Genomic DNA, 15,903 nt, shown 5'->3' with positions numbered 1-15,903 from the left:
GTTCAAAAGGAAGAATAAACAGATAACAATAAGACCTAATGCAATGCCTACTTGCAAAAGAAAAGTGAATGAAGGAATGAATTAATGAATAACAACAACAACAACAAAAAAGATGTATTATGCATTTCTACAGCAACATTATTCTAAGCTGGGAACAATGAAAAGCAAACAACTGAAAACAGCTCTTGCTTTCAAAGGGATTATATTTTTACAAATAAATAATAAAAGAAAAATATCCTGATTTGGAAATTTACAGAAATGAAAGTGGGGCCATGAGAAAGTAAATCGACAGTTCCCTTCCAGGAAAGTGGTCAAGTTAATCTGGTGAAAACCCTTGGCTACAGAACTGGAGAGACTTCAGAGAATTGTGACTGGGACTTTCTTGACATAGTGCTCTGGGAGAAGCAGACACTGGGTAGGAGAGGGCTGCTTCTGATACTTAGGGTAAGATGATTATAGAAGAAATATAAAGAAATTGCTTTGTGAGGTCCATCTGGGGTAAAACAAGCATTAGTGAAAAGTCAGAAAGAGGCTTCATGGGAGCTTTGAGAATGAGCTAGGCTTTAAAGGGTCAGAGAATTTAAATGTGGGTGGAGACACTGAAGAGATGAAGGGCATGGTGGAATGGGGATGATAGCAAAGGAACAGAAGAGGGTCAAAAGAAGATATGTAAAAAGAATTGCAAATGGTCTAATTTGGCTAGATTTTCAAGCACTTGAAAGAGAATAATAGGAGACAGCCTAAAATAGAATAGCCTTGGATTTTAATAGTCCTTGAACACAAAAAGAGTTTGAATTCTACATAGGAGGTAATCAGAATCCATTATCTATCAGCTAGCATTTCTTATTGAGCAAAATTCTACGGAAACAATAAGCAAGCAAAAAGACATTATTGTAGTTGTTATTCAGTCATTTAGTCACATCCAACATTTCATTACCCCATGGATCAAAGCATTTTATCATCCATTATCTCTGGAAGTCTGGTCAGGTTTATTTCCAATGTTTCCATGATATCATCTGTCCATCTCATTCTCTAACCTTCTTCTTCTTCTTCTTCTTCTTCTTCTTCTTCTTCTTCTTCTTCTTCTTCTTCTTCTTCTTCTTCTTCTTCTTCTTCTTCTTCTTCTTCTTCTTCTTCTTCTTCTTCTTCTTCTTCTTCTTCTTCCTCTTCTTCTTCCTTCTTTTTCCTTCTTTTCTTCTTCTTCCTTCTTTTTCTTTTTCCTTCTCTTTTTCCTTTTTCTTTTTCCTCTTCTTCTCCTTCTTCTTCTTCTTTCTTCTTCTTCCTTCAATCTTTCTTAACATCAAGGTCTTCCAATAAATTCCATATTGTCATTATGTGGTCAAAGTGTTTAGTTTCAGTTTCAATAATTGATGTTACAGTAAATAAATTAAGTTATTTAACTATGGACTGACTTGAACTCTTTGCTGGCTGAAGGTTCACATCTTCTCCAGAACAATTCAAAAGCATTGATTCTGCAGGGCTCAGCTTTTCTCACCAACTCTCAAAGTCATCTATTGCTACTAGAAAAACCATAGCTTTCACTATTTGAATCTTTCTTGGCAAAGTGATGTCTGCTTTTTAGTATGCTTTTTAGTATTTTTCTGGAACTCCCTTGCTTTCTCCATAATTCAGTGAATTTTGGCAATTTGTTCTCTAGTTTCTCTATCTTTGAAAAACAGCCTGCTCTTCTGGTAATTCTTGATTCATATATTGCTGAAGCCTAGCTTTCAGAATCTTTTTTTCATTCAATAGTATTTTATTTTTCCAATTACATGTAGAAATTTCAACATTCATTTTTGTAAGATTTTAAGTTCCAATTTTTGTCTTCCCTTCCATTACCTTCTCCTGCTCTAAAACAGCAGACCATCTGATAAAATGGTTATAATTTTACAATCAATTTAAATGTATTTCCATATTTGTCCTATTGTAAAAGAAAAGTCAGAACAAAAGGAGAAAAATCACAAGAAAGAAAAAATATAAGCAAAAAAGGTGAAAATAATATGCTTTGATTTGAATTCAGTCTCCATAGATCTCCCTCTGGATGTGGATGCCATTTTCCTTCCCATGTCTACTGGAACTGTCTTGGAACAATATTGCTGAGAAAAGCTATGTCTATCATAGTTGATCATTGCATAATCTTGTTGTTGGTGTACAGTATGTCCTGGTTCTGCTCACTTCCCTTAGAATCAATTCATATAAGTCTTTGCAGGGTTTTCTGAATCAGCCTTTTAATCATTTCTTCTTCTTCTTCTTCTTCTTCTTCTTCTTCTTCTTCTTCTTCTTCTTCCTCTTCCTCTTCCTCTTCCTCTTCCTCTTCCTCTTCCTCTCTCTCTCTCTTTTGAGACAATTGGAGTCAAGTGACTTGCTCAGAGTCACACAGCTAGGAAGTATTAAGTGTCTAAGGTCAGATTTGAACTCAGGTCCTTCTGACTGCTCTATCCATTGCACCACCTAGCTGCTTCCATCATTTCCTACAGAAAAAATAATATTTCATTACATTCACGTACCATAACTTATTCATTCAGCCATTCCACAGTTGATGGGCATCTACTCAATTTCCAATTCTTTGCCATATTACAAAAAAGGCTGCTACAAATATTTTTTGCACATGTAGGTTCTTTTCCTTCTTTATTATCTCTTGGGAAAAAATTCAGTCATGGCACTACTGGATCACAAGATATGCAGTTTTATAGCTTTTGAGCATAGTGATAAATTGCTCTCCAGAATGGCTGGTTAGTTCACAACTCCACCAACAATGTATTAGTATCCCAGTTTTCTCATACCCCCTATAACATTTATCATGATCTTTCCTGCCATTTTACTATATTACAGAATCTTAAACATAAGCTTGCTGGCATATGAAATAAGCACAGCTATTCAGTAATTTTAATTTTCCTTGAAATTGTCTTTCTTTAGATCTGGGACCTAACTGAGTTTTTCCAATCCAATGACCACTGCTGAGTTTTCCAAATTTCCTAGTGTATTTAATGCATCACCTTAACATCATCATGTTTTAATGCTTGAAAAAGCTCCTCTGGAGTTTCCTTACCTTCAATAGCCATATTATTAGTAATGCTTCCTAAGGTGCCCTTGATTTAAGTCTCCAGGATATCTGACTCTAGATCAATAACTACACCATTGTGGTTATTGGTGCTGATAAGATCACTTCCTCTGAGAGCTCACATTCTAATCAGGAGAGTGTGCAATCCTGTGTGTGCTTCCAAGGTATATACACGGTGGGTTGGAGATTATTTTAGAGGAAGGCTCTAGCATTGAGGAGACTAGTTAGCATTAAGGGAAAAGCTTCTTCTTCTTCTTTTTTTTTAAATTTTTTATTATATATATATATTTTTTATAATATTATCCCTTGTATTCATTTTTCCAAATTATCCCCCCTCCCTTTATTCCCTCCCCCCGATGACAGGCAATCCCATCCATTTTACATGTGTTACAATATAGTCTAGGTACAATACATGTGTGTGAATATCATTTTCTTGTTGCACAATAAACTTTAGATTCCAAAGGTACATGCAACCTGGGCAGACAGATATTAGTGCTAACAATTTACATTCACTTCCCAGTGTTTCTTCTCTGGGTGTAGTTGTTTCTGTCCATCATTAATCAATTGGAATTGGATTAGCTCTTCTCTATGTTGAAGATATCCACTTCCATCAGACTACATCCTCATACAGTATTGTTGTTGAAGTGTATAATGATCTTCTGGTTCTGCTCATTTCACTTAGCATCAGTTGATGTAAGTCTCTCCAAGCCTCTCTGTATTCCTCCTGCTGGTCATTTCTTACAGAGCAATAATATTCCATAATCTTCATATACCATAATTTACCCAACCATTCTCCAATTGATGGACATCCATTCATCTTCCAGTTTCTAGCTACAACAAAAAGAGCTGCCACAAACATTTTGGCACATATATGTCTCTTTCCGCTCTTTAGTATTTCTTTGGGATATAATCCCAGTAGTAGCGCTGCTGGGTCAAAGGGTATGCACAGTTTGATAACTTTTTGGGCATAATTCCAGATTGCTCTCCAGAATGGCTGGATTCTTTCACAACTCCACCAGCAATGTATTAGTGTCCCAATTTCCCCACATCCCCTCCAACATTTATCATTATTTGTTCCTGTCATCTTAGCCAATCTGACAGGTGTGTAGTGGTATCTCAGAGTGGTCTTAATTTGCATTTCTCTGATCAATAGTGATTTGGAACACTCTTTCATGTGAGTGGATATAGTTTTAATTTCTTTCTCTGAGAATTGTCTGTTCATATCCTTTGACCATTTATCAATTGGAGAATGGTTCGGTTTCTTATAAATTAGGGTCAGTTCTCTATATATTTTGGAAATGAGACCTTTGTCAGAACCTTTGTTTTTAAAAATATTTTCCCAATTTGTTACTTAAGGGAAAAGCTTCTTAAAGAATGTGGAGTTTTAGCTGAAACGTCAAGGCAGACAAGTGGCAGAAATTTAGGTTTCTGAAAAATTTGTAGGACTGGAATAAACTAATAAGGAATTAGATATGATTTGTCTTATGGAAAAAAAGTATATTATGAATCTTTGGAAACACTGAGACATGGAGTCCAAATTAACAGGACTTTTGAGGTAGCTTGTCTATTTAGAATATTTGACTCCAACTAGTTAATTTAGACTTTGTATTCAATTTCTCCCCATTCTGACAGCTCTAACCAAAGAGTGATATTAATATAATAACTCATTTAATTGAGGCAAAAGTGAAGGATAAAATAATAGAAAATTAATATTCCAAAGCAGCTGTGTTGTATCTGACCACTGTGTATTCTAAGAGCAGCTTGAAAAGAAGTTCCTATAATATTTAACTTCAGTTAGAGATAGGTAGGGTTTAAGGTCTTTTTATACCTGAAGTGGCCTTTTGGTGGGTTCTGGTGCTAAATAATTCACTGAAAAGGGCGGCTAGGCTGCTAAGTGGTTAGAGCATCATCCCTGAAATCAGGGGACATGAGTTCAAATCTGGCCTCAGACACGTAATACTTCCTAGCTGTGTGACCCTGGACAAGTCAATTAACCCCAACTGCCTCAACCAAAAAAAATAATTCAATGAAAGACTGAGTTTGTCTCACTGGCATGGCTTACCTGCCCTGATCATATCTGCATGGATACATAGACTTCCCTTTATGCACACATAGCCTAAAATTACTATTTCTCTTCATGGTTTCTTCTTTCCCCATTTCTTTGCAGACGTCACTTAGTTTGCCTTGAATTCTATTCATCATTTTTCCATCTTCTGTTGTGTTTTTCTGCCCTGGCTTCTTTTTATACTCTCTATGATCAGAAACCTAGGAGAATCATCAAATACTCTACCAACACTTTTGGTGGGAACATTCCTCCCTTCTCTGACTTTTTTCACCATGAAAAGGGCTTGAGTGTCCCTCTCCTGGCATTTTGCAGGGATATTTTTTCTCTGTCCCTTTCCCATAAACAAAAGAAGGGAGAGAATTCCATCCAAATCAACTCCTCACCCTGACAAGCTTCTGGCCATCAGACAAAAATGACACACTAGAGCAGATTAAAAATAGAAAGTTATTATTTTTCAGAAATTCTCTAATGATTGAAATATGAACCCTTATAATCCACCATTCTATTAAGACTTCATTTTTCTCAGCTTTTCCCGCTGGAAAGAGCCCAAACCATCTTTTCATCATGATTTATTTTTCTGATAGATAAAAGATGGGATTAATCCTTTTCAATATATTATTTTAATACTGTGAAATCTCCCTAGGAAAAACTGTGAAGGACCAAAAAGTCAAAGATTAAAAATAAATCTAGAGGAAAGATTCAGACTCCTTCAGACAGAACCAGGAAGATGGAAAAGTGATATGAAAAGGTTTTCTAATGAATTTTTCATTATTCAATCAGCACTAAGAACTTATTTTGTGTCCAACCCTAGCCTGGAATTTGAGAATACAAAGACAGCAGTAAAAGTTTCTACTCTTAAGCAAATGACATATTAACCGAGAAGATGATATGTATACACATTGTCATATACAAAACAAACAAAATGCTGAGTGCTGTAAAGTTCCATGGCTCCCACTGTCTACAGGCCAGGTAGTTACAGTTCAGCACTTCCCCAGGTTCTCTGGACCCCTTCAACTCTTGTTGATACCATTCCCTCTATAGTAGGGGGTAGCCCTTATTTAGCCATGAATAACCAGTTTAGTTTTCACACAGAAATAAATACTCCAAAGACCATTATCACCTATATGTTTATAATTATTTGTATATTTATATAAATATTTTTCTAACATGTGAGAACCATAATCCCTCTATTCTTTTGTTCTACAACAAAGAATAAGGGCAAAAGAAAAGGATTAGATTCATAGCTTCATTCCCTATCTATAAAGCAGAGTCTCATCCTCCAAATCCACTTAGTGTTCTCTGGCTTCTCGGCGTTTCCATATTGGTGTGGCTGGCTGTACCAGTCTTGCTACAATTCTGGTGGCAAAATCAACATTAGATTCTCACTCCTAGTTCCTATGAGGATCACTTCTAGCATCTGAAACTGAAAAGGATAGACAATACAGGACAGCAATAAACACCCCCAGGCCCATTCCTCTGAGCCACAAAGGGTTAATAGGCAAAGGAATATTCCTCCCCACACTGGTTTGGATAGTAGCATTTATCCCATGGGTGAAGTGGGATCTTTGTACTGGAATTGGGAGACAAGTGTTATAGAAAAGAAAATCAGAAAGAATAGCTCAGTCTCTCCAGTTTTAAACAAGATGGCAACCAATCAATGCAACCCCTTCCACCCATATGGAAGGGAATGTAAGCCTCCATGTTGGGAAACATGGACATGCTTGAAAGATCCTTCAAGAGTGCTTGGTAAAAGTGGACAACCAGATGAACATGGTTTACAGTCATACCTTAGAGGAGGGAGGACCACTAAGGAACCTAAGGAACTAGGAAAGATTTTATACTGATTTTGCAAGTGGGATGTGATTGATTGTCAGAAGTTAATTTCATGTTTGCTAATAGTTAAGGATGTATTATTATGAATGCAGTGAGAGGATGGAAAGGTGGATTCTGGGAGTTTGGGAAATAAGGACATTCTAGGTAAAAAGGACAGCCACTGCAAAGGCAGAGATGGAAGATGAAGTGTTAGACTTGGAGAGGTAGGAAAAAATCTGGCTGAGAAGAAAGCTCAGTGTCCAACAGAGGAGTATGTATTTCATTTTAGCATTGATGAGGAGACCCTAGAGTTTCTTGAGCAAAGGAGTAAAAAGGACAAATCTGAGCCTTAAGAAAATCACTTCAGGGACCTTGTGGATGATAGATTAACAACAGCAGCAAAAGTAAAAATGAAAACAAAAACCTGTTGTGACCCAACATCATAGCTCTCTCAACTGAAGCACACTGTGACAGAAAACCTTCTCATCAATCTTTTCAAAGGGATATTACTGTAAAACTTTCAACATTTGATTTACAATTGTATTTGCCTGTTAGACATTAGAAAGAATTGAAAATTAATTTCATTACTCTGCAAGTGCTGCAGATATTGGATATCTGACATAAAGAGCATTCTCTGACTTTTGTTCCATATTTTTCAGGCACAGAGAGAGCGTTTTCTTTTTGCCATTTGTTTTGTTTTCAATCTAGTTCATATTACTAAATCAGAGGATTTTAAAAGAACTAAATTTTGTGCTTGTGTTTCTTGTTGTTTGACAGAGAAATGGACATTTCACAATATTCCTACTAGAAATAGGGGTTCTGCTCTTCTATTGATGGGTTCCTTTCTTGGATATGTTGAATAACTTCTAGTGTGGCCCATGTGTGATGTCACACTGTGTGTAAGACTTTGGCTTGCCATTACTTGAAAAAAAATGACTGTTCATGGAAGGTGAATGGGATAAATAATTGGGAATATCTCCTACTTATCCTGGGACCAGTTACTGACTTTCACTGGAGTAAAGATGGCAAAACCAGCCATTGGGAATGTGGAATAAATGATGTACAAAGCAGTATTATTTGTAGATGATAATTAGTATGAGTCAAAGTAAGTGAACATAATAAACAGTATTATGTGGAAGCAGAAAGGTGAGAAGAACCTACACATTTCTGGGAAGGAGGTGCCCTAGTGTTGGTCCAGAATAAAGAGCAGTTACCTACTACTGGGAACCTTGAGAATGTGAGGACAGTCAATGATGGGAGGAGTAGAGGCAATGATTCCTTCCTTAGTCTTCAGCTGGAAAGATAGAAGACCTTTAAATTTTATTCCAGCTCAAAAATTAAGAAACCTATTAATTCACATCATCCTGTCAAGATCACAGGAGACCCTAATATTCATATAGAGGATGTCGCTATATTTGTGACTACAAGGACCATAAGGCCAAGAGTTGAGATACTTCAATACACAGGGAATGAATATTTATTTCTTATTTCTATTCAAGAGAAAATAAAATACAAGGGGCTTAAATTTTGACATACTCTTGATGGACAGATATTCCTTGTGGAATTCATATTCTAAAGACGTTTTACAACAGAAAGAGACAACTGAGGGAGGTGTTCTGATGGGGATCCTGGCTGGTATCCCAAAACTTACATTGGATTAGCATTTATGAATATAATTGTTCTCCAGATAGTGCTATCTACTCTTAAATATATATATTTTTTCATTTTTGCATATCATTCATATTAGAAAAAAAAATCCTTCCAATCCCCAATCTCTCTGTAATGGATTTCTTTGTCAATCCTACAAATAGGGAGTCCCTGGCACTCATCATTGTTTAAGAATTAATTTTAAGAAGGACATCAGTTCCTCTCATGCAGCCATAAATTTCTAGCAAATGCTTTCTGCATCCAACATAATGGCTTAATTAATAATAAGGAGAAAGGACATAATTGTAGTATCATCCATTTTTAATTTAGTGTAACATCTGAAGATAATCCTTTGCCAGAAGTTAACTTTGTGTTTGCTAATAGTTAAGGATGGATTATTATGAATGCAGGGAGAGGATGGAAAGAAGATAGGAAAAAATCGGTTATTTTGATTTGGATCCGAATGAATGCAAATTCCTTCAAAAAGCTTAATGTGTGTGTGTGTGTGTGTGTGTGTGTGTGTGTTGTGTGTTTCTGTGTGTTTTTGTCCCAGAATCTTACACAGAGTGGACACTTTTCACATGCTTTTTGCACTAAATTCTCAGAAATTATACATACATACATATATATATACATATATATGTATATATACATATATATGCATATATACCTACACATATATGCATATATGTATGTATTATATACTGATAGAATATGTGTTTTTGTATGAATGTGTTTTTGGCTGTATAATTGTATCTGCCTATCTATTAAACATTAAAAATACTCTCTAAGTATCTATTTGTCTGTCTGTCTACCTATCCAAATATTCATCATGATATCTATCACCCCAGATTTAGATACCCAGAGAGTAATGGTTAGGTAGAGCCAATATGGATGGGGCTCCTAGAATCATAGGACTAGACCTGGAAAGGACCTTCAAGATAATTACAACTAACCATTCCATTTTACAAATGAGGAAACTTGAGATTTCATAAAAAGTTTACCTTGTGCAAAAGTTCTGTTTTACTTTATATCTGTCACATAACCCATTTCCCTTGAAGTTCTAGGGTTCTAAAAGTGTACTGAAGACAACTTTTCAGCTGTCTTCATGGTTATATTTCTCCCCTGAGTGAAAAATAAATGTGTTGTTATTGTTGTTGTTTTTACACATTTAGAAATATATGTTATGAAAAGTTAATTCATAGGGAGGCAGAATTGGTTTCCTTCATAATCCTATGAATTTTATTTTTTAATTAATTTAGAAACCTTGCCCTTATGGAGTTCCTAGGATTCACTAGATTACTGAAGGAGTTTATATATCTATGACTTTGTCCCACACCAAGAGTATTCTACACTAATGAAATCCCAGACTTGGACATTGCCACTATCATACTATTGCAAAAATGATACTAAGAGCAAATTACATCCTCTCCCCTCACACTTTGAAAAACTTTTCCAGCAAATCAAAGAGCAGGAAATGATGTGAATCCTTATTTCCCTTTTCCAGGAAATGCTAAAATATATATCCTGGGAACTTAGTTTTCCAGACTGTCTTATTATCATGGTAAATGCAAGCATGATGTGTCCAGATTACCTTGATGAGCATCTTTAAAATACCTAAGATGAGAAAAAGAAGGCTTTCCCAGACTGCCTTTGTAAGTATCTTCAAGGCAGTCTCAACATCTCAGTATAAATCCTTGTTCTCCCCCTTAATTTCCCTACTTCCCTAAGAAACCCCTAAGGTTATATTTCCCCTATTAAAAATGTGCTCATGATAAAAAAAAAAAATCCTTACTAAACTCTTTTCCAGACAAAGTCCACTATGAGCTACTCTCTCACTCCTTAGAGTGTCTTCCCTTTAATGTTGTTTTTCTCCGTCCATAGTTAACTCTGATCAGTCTGTTTAACTCCTCTATGGATTTAACCTGCCAGTCAGTGGAGTACTTATACTTCATGGCATATTTTTTAATGATTTCTTCCAAAGTCCTTTTCTTTGTAACCCAACATTTTCTTCTAAATCTATTTCATATGTATTACTCCTGGTGTCTATTTGACCTTTTCATTTTATCTGTATCTTTTGCCTAAAAATCAAATAGATAGATAGATAGATAGATAGATAGATAGATAGATAGACAGACAGACAGACAGACAGACAGACAGACAGACAGACAGATAGATAGATAGATAGATAGATAGATAGATAGATAGATAGATGGTTGGATAAAAAAGTAAGCAAAACTAGTCACATTTAGGGAACATGTTAAAGGAAGGAAGTCCCTTACCTCCATTGGTCTTATTTGCAATCTTTAGTGAACAGGATTACCATCTCTATCATTTCCTATAGTGAGTGGGCTTCTGCTTTCCAGATTAAGACCCACAAAGAAGAACCTAGATTTACCTCAGGCACTCCAGTTATGCTGTATTTGTCTCCTACACCTTGCTCTGGATTTACCTAGAAACTTATTTCCAAACCCCAGTCATTATCACTTTGATTCCCCTTCTGGGCTATTTCCAAGACAGAAAGATTCCCCAAAGTCAAGGAACTCCTTTGAGTTTATCACTGAGACCATTTGTAGGATTGATCTCTCTCCATTTTACAAAATCCATTGATAGGATATGTATCCTATCACATTGAAAAGGGTATTAATTCCAACTCAGACCTAAAAAGGAGACTTTGGATTGGTAAAAAGATTTACATATACAACAGGAGGGAAGATTTACTATCCACTAGCATTGGTCCCAAATGGCATGGACTACCTCTCAGGCCAGTGTAGTAGAGGCTAGATCACTAAAGGTCTTAAAGTGAAAGCTGAGTAACAATTTCTAAAGTGCCATTGAAGGCATTCCACATATAGTAAGCATTATGTAAATGTTTAATTGCCTTATTCATTTCCATTCCCTTTCCCTCATGCTCTAGGGTATGTTTGTGAGGATATTGCAGAACTAATTTGCAAGTTGTTTAAAGAGGGCAGTAATATCAAAGCCTGAGGGGGAAAAAAATCTGAGATTTTTTTTAATACTCCCCAAAAATGACTGAGAAAATTACCATTAACAGACATCCCCTGTGCCTCCTCTCTCATATATACAATATCTTTTTGAAGGCCTTTTATGCAGGCATTGAGGGAATCCTTAAGGGCATTGATAAGGAAGGGGCAGAATAGCTGTGACTATCAATAATAAAAGACATATTTGCCATTTCAAAATGGATTTTAAAAGGCAGACAATATAAGACTCTATTGTACTTATTATTGATTTAAAAAAAGCAACTCAGTAGGCCAAAATGCCATCTAGAAATTTTGTCTTAGCATGGGATTTCCCATCAAAATGTCAATATCATTCAAAATTTCTTGGAAGATACAATAACCAAAATAATCTTGTTTAATAATCCTTTAATAAACATTTAAAAAATGGACAGCAGATGAATCATAAAAGAGGGATATATGTACTTAATAAAGGTAAGAAATGGAAGGGATTTCAAACAGAATCCAAGGCAAGGGATGCTTTCTTATGGATGAAGTGTCAAGCCCACTGCATTGTCCTAGAATTAATTTGTAATCCCTCAAATCAGTTTAGCAGGTCTATCTACACAGTAAAAACCAAGTGGATGAAGTTGGACTTCAATATCTCAGTTCCTCCCTACTATGAGAGTTTCCTAATACACACAGATAGGGAGTGTCTTGTGACATATATCAGGGGAGAGGTCTCCCAACATTGATTGACATATTGGACCACTGAATCAGCATAACTATCAATAATAGGACCCCCAGGTCTAGTGCTATCTACTTTACCACAGTAACGATGAGAATAATAATAATAGTAATAGTAAATATTTATTTAGTGCTTTAAGATTGGAAAAGTAATGTATTTCAAACTTATAGTGCTCCCATATTATAGATGAGGAAATTGAGATACAAAGAGATGACATTTTCCAAGAATTCCACAGCTTGTTAAAGTGTCTGAGTCTGGGCACTCAAGTGCCACCAAGTCCAGAGTTCTATCCTTTATACTCCCTATCACTTAATCTCTTCTTTATTCCCCAAAGAATCCTGGCTATCATGTGCCCAAGAAGTGGTCATTCATTCAGTCTTCATTCTTAAGAATGGATAAGACTCCAGGTATAAGAATCACTTCTTCTCAGAAGGCTTTGCAAAATTTGTTGTACCCAGAACTAAGAAAAGGGCTCAGTCTTCTGGCTAACCCAGCAGCCAATGGGGGACTTCCATCCCTTCCCCACCCTCTACTTTTTTCCTGGTGCTCAAGAGAAAATGGAAGATGGGAATAGAAAAGGAGAGGCAGTAGGTGGATGAGTGGGGGGAGAAGCCCTTTGAACTGCTTTTACTTACAAGAATTCAGCCAAGCTGTAGACCAAAAGAATAATTGCTTAGAGTCCTAGAGTGTGGCCTTTATTTTGTAAATCTTTCTCATTAGGATGTAAATTGGCTGTCCCAAGTTCAGAGAAGGCATCCTAGTGTTGGGGGGGAGGAGGGAGAGAGGGGAGAGATTTGAGTAAATGCATAAAATTAAGTGTAAAAAAAATAAGTAAAAATCTAAGAAAGTCATGTTCTTTTTTTCTTGTATAAAATGACATTGGAAACAATGGATTTAGAATGAGGAGAAAAAGTCTCATTATTTACAAGTATAAATTAGTCCAGCGATACCTTGATTCAAAAATTCTAAGAAATCAAATTTTGTTTTTTTAAATGCAGTCAGCTGCATAAAATGAGGGGGAAAATGCTTTTAAAAAAGCCATAGAGCAAATTAGAGTCCATGGCAGAGGACTGATAGAGTCCCTATACTCAATCTCTAAGCCCAAGGGCAGTGGACAAGCTTCTTGGTTCTCTCCTTTCTGGAGACTCCTTCCTTCCCTTTTTAAGAGATTGCAAGGACTCTAAAGCCCTTCCACTTTTCTATGCTGTCTGGCCCCTTCTTTGGGGTACATTAGGAAAGTATAAGAGTGACAGTCTGTAGACTACTTTCCTTGTGGTCAGTGCCTCATTAGTCTCTTCCTACATCCTCATTTAAATAGCACCCTGTCAGATAATCTTCTTTTTCTGCTTGCTGACTGATCGCAGATGGATTCAATTAGTCCTTTTGCATTTCAAACCTTTCTTGTTATCACAAATTATGGAGAGAAGCTTTGGATTTGGCCTTGCGGGGAGGGGGAAAGGAAATTTTGGAATTCAGAGATTTTCCTTTATTCTTCCTGAGGTCTCTAAACATAATTCGGCCCTGCTGTCCATCAAATAAAACCTCAGTTGAGAGATCCAGACATGCAGATTTAATATCTTGGCTGTTAACACAGCAGATGTTACATTAGCTCTCAATTAATGGTTTGGGGAGTTATAATATTTCCTTCCCCCATTTATCAATTAAATTCAATTGGTAAAGCATGTAGTAAGCCTCTACTATATAAGAGGAGGGGAAAAAACTGAGAGATCTTGCTTTTGAGGGCCCGAAGGTATGAGATTTGGGTCAGCAAGGGAGCTCCATAATGTATAGAGTGCCAGACATGGAGTTATTACCCTTCATCTTCTTGTGTTCACATTTGACTTTGGATAATTATTAGCTGTGTGGTCCCTAGGTAAATCACTTAATACTCTTTTACCTCAGTTCTCCCCTGTAAAATGACTTGGAGAAGGAAATAGCAAACCACTCCAGCATCTCTGCCAAGAAAATCTCAAAGAGAAGCATGAACAACAATGAAATGAATAAGTTTGGTTACTTAGAGATAGAATAAATTTTACAGGTCGTTTAATCCAACTCCCTTAGTTTATTTTCTCTAGTCACACAATGGAAACCAGAAGTTGAACTAAGTTCCTCTGACCCCCAAGTTTAGTGTTTTCTTTTGGGGGGGAACTGTTTGTTTGTTTGTTTGTTTTAACAATATAACCATTAAACGTGGGATCAGGGTTCAAATTTTACCGCATAATGACTAGCTTTATAAGATTGAGCAAATAATTTACTTCTTTCAGTCTCTTTCCTCCTCTGAGAAATAGCTACAAAACCTATATCTCACAAGACTTTTTCCTCTCAAATGAGATCTTATTGGAAAAAGTACTTTGTGAAACTTTAAATTATAGGTAACAATTATTAAATACTAAAGGAATAAAGAAATATCTTTGTAATGCAAATAACTTTAATAATTGAGATTATATGGAGAGATCAGGGAGTGCCATGTGATGGATAGTTTCAAATAACCCCCCCTTCTTCTTTTTTTTTTTTTCCAGAACTTTGATTCATCCTTAAAGTAAAGGACTTGTATCAGTAAACATCTTGCAGCAACTAATGATATATTTTAATATCTGGAGTTTTCATTTGATCATGCGTAACTACTGAAGCTCAGCTTCAAGCAACCAGCTGTCATTGAAGTCTCCTGATATGTGACAGAGTTCTTGGAAGCCATTATGACAAACCAGGAGAAGTGGGCTCACCTCAGTCCTTCTGAATTCTCTCAGCTCCAGAAATATGCCGAATGTAAGTATCCAAGATTTTGACATTTCTGAAAATAAGCCAATTGAATGGAGATTGTTGGGACTATATGGGCCAGGGGAGGATTTGACAATAGAGACCTTGGGTTTGGATTTCTATTCTTCCCCAAGCACATCTGTTGACCTTGGGCTAGGCAAGACTCTTGCTGAAGTCTCTTCATTTCTAAAATAAGACATTTGGATTAGATGGTCTTTAAGAGCCCCTAAGGCTCTATTTTTAAGATGCTCAGATTTCACTTTCCCTGACATAGAACTTTCAGCCTTAAGGGTTCAGAGTTCATTTAATTGTCTTTACCTGCACTGCTTGAGTTCATGATCCTTCCCTAGTCCCTCCATGAATCCTCTTTATTTTGTGATGGTAGCCCTTAAAAAGCAACAACCACAAAACAAACAAACAAAAAAACATTCTATGGATGTAAGTTAACAACTGGCTTTTCTATCATCCCCCATCCTCCCTATGACTAGCCCAACTTCTTTCCTGTTATTCATACTTTTTTTCTGTTATTTAATATGCAACCTTTAGTGAGTGTCATTGTTGATAATTTGCTACTTTCTTTACATCCTCCATTTATTTTGCATCTCATAATAAATAACATCCAAGTTTGGTCCATCACAGAAAGGGATTCCTTCTGAGAGTCAGAATGTTCATGTATGAACAAAGATACAACTTCCAATCCAAGAGACATGGGTGAAAAGGACAGGTAGCAAAGGAGTCATTTGGCAATTGGGCAATGATTCAGAGATCATTTAGTCCAATCTCTTTGTTTTGTTTTATTTTTTTCAATTGTTTTAATTATGCACAACTCTGGGTGACCCCATTTGGGATTTCC

At 36.2% G+C, this 15,903-nt stretch overlaps 1 protein-coding gene across 3 annotated transcripts in view; it reads left to right on the top strand.

Moving 5' to 3' along the window:
- The window catches only part of DGKB (diacylglycerol kinase beta), a 675,591-nt gene that overhangs the window by 74,456 nt on the left and 585,232 nt on the right, over nucleotides 1–15,903 (top strand). For all 3 annotated transcript variants that reach the window (XM_074270708.1, XM_074270709.1, XM_074270707.1), the window contains exon 2: nucleotides 14,813–15,059. In XM_074270708.1, the coding sequence (XP_074126809.1) occupies nucleotides 14,990–15,059 (70 nt within the window). In that variant the 5' untranslated portion in view covers nucleotides 14,813–14,989. The remainder of the gene's footprint in view (nucleotides 1–14,812; nucleotides 15,060–15,903) is intronic.

This window comes from Sminthopsis crassicaudata, chromosome 5, assembly GCF_048593235.1.
Source record: "Sminthopsis crassicaudata isolate SCR6 chromosome 5, ASM4859323v1, whole genome shotgun sequence".
Lineage (NCBI taxonomy): Eukaryota > Metazoa > Chordata > Mammalia > Dasyuromorphia > Dasyuridae > Sminthopsis > Sminthopsis crassicaudata.
The sequence above is the reverse complement of the archived record's forward strand: the minus strand, read 5'-3'. Positions and strand labels throughout refer to the sequence as shown.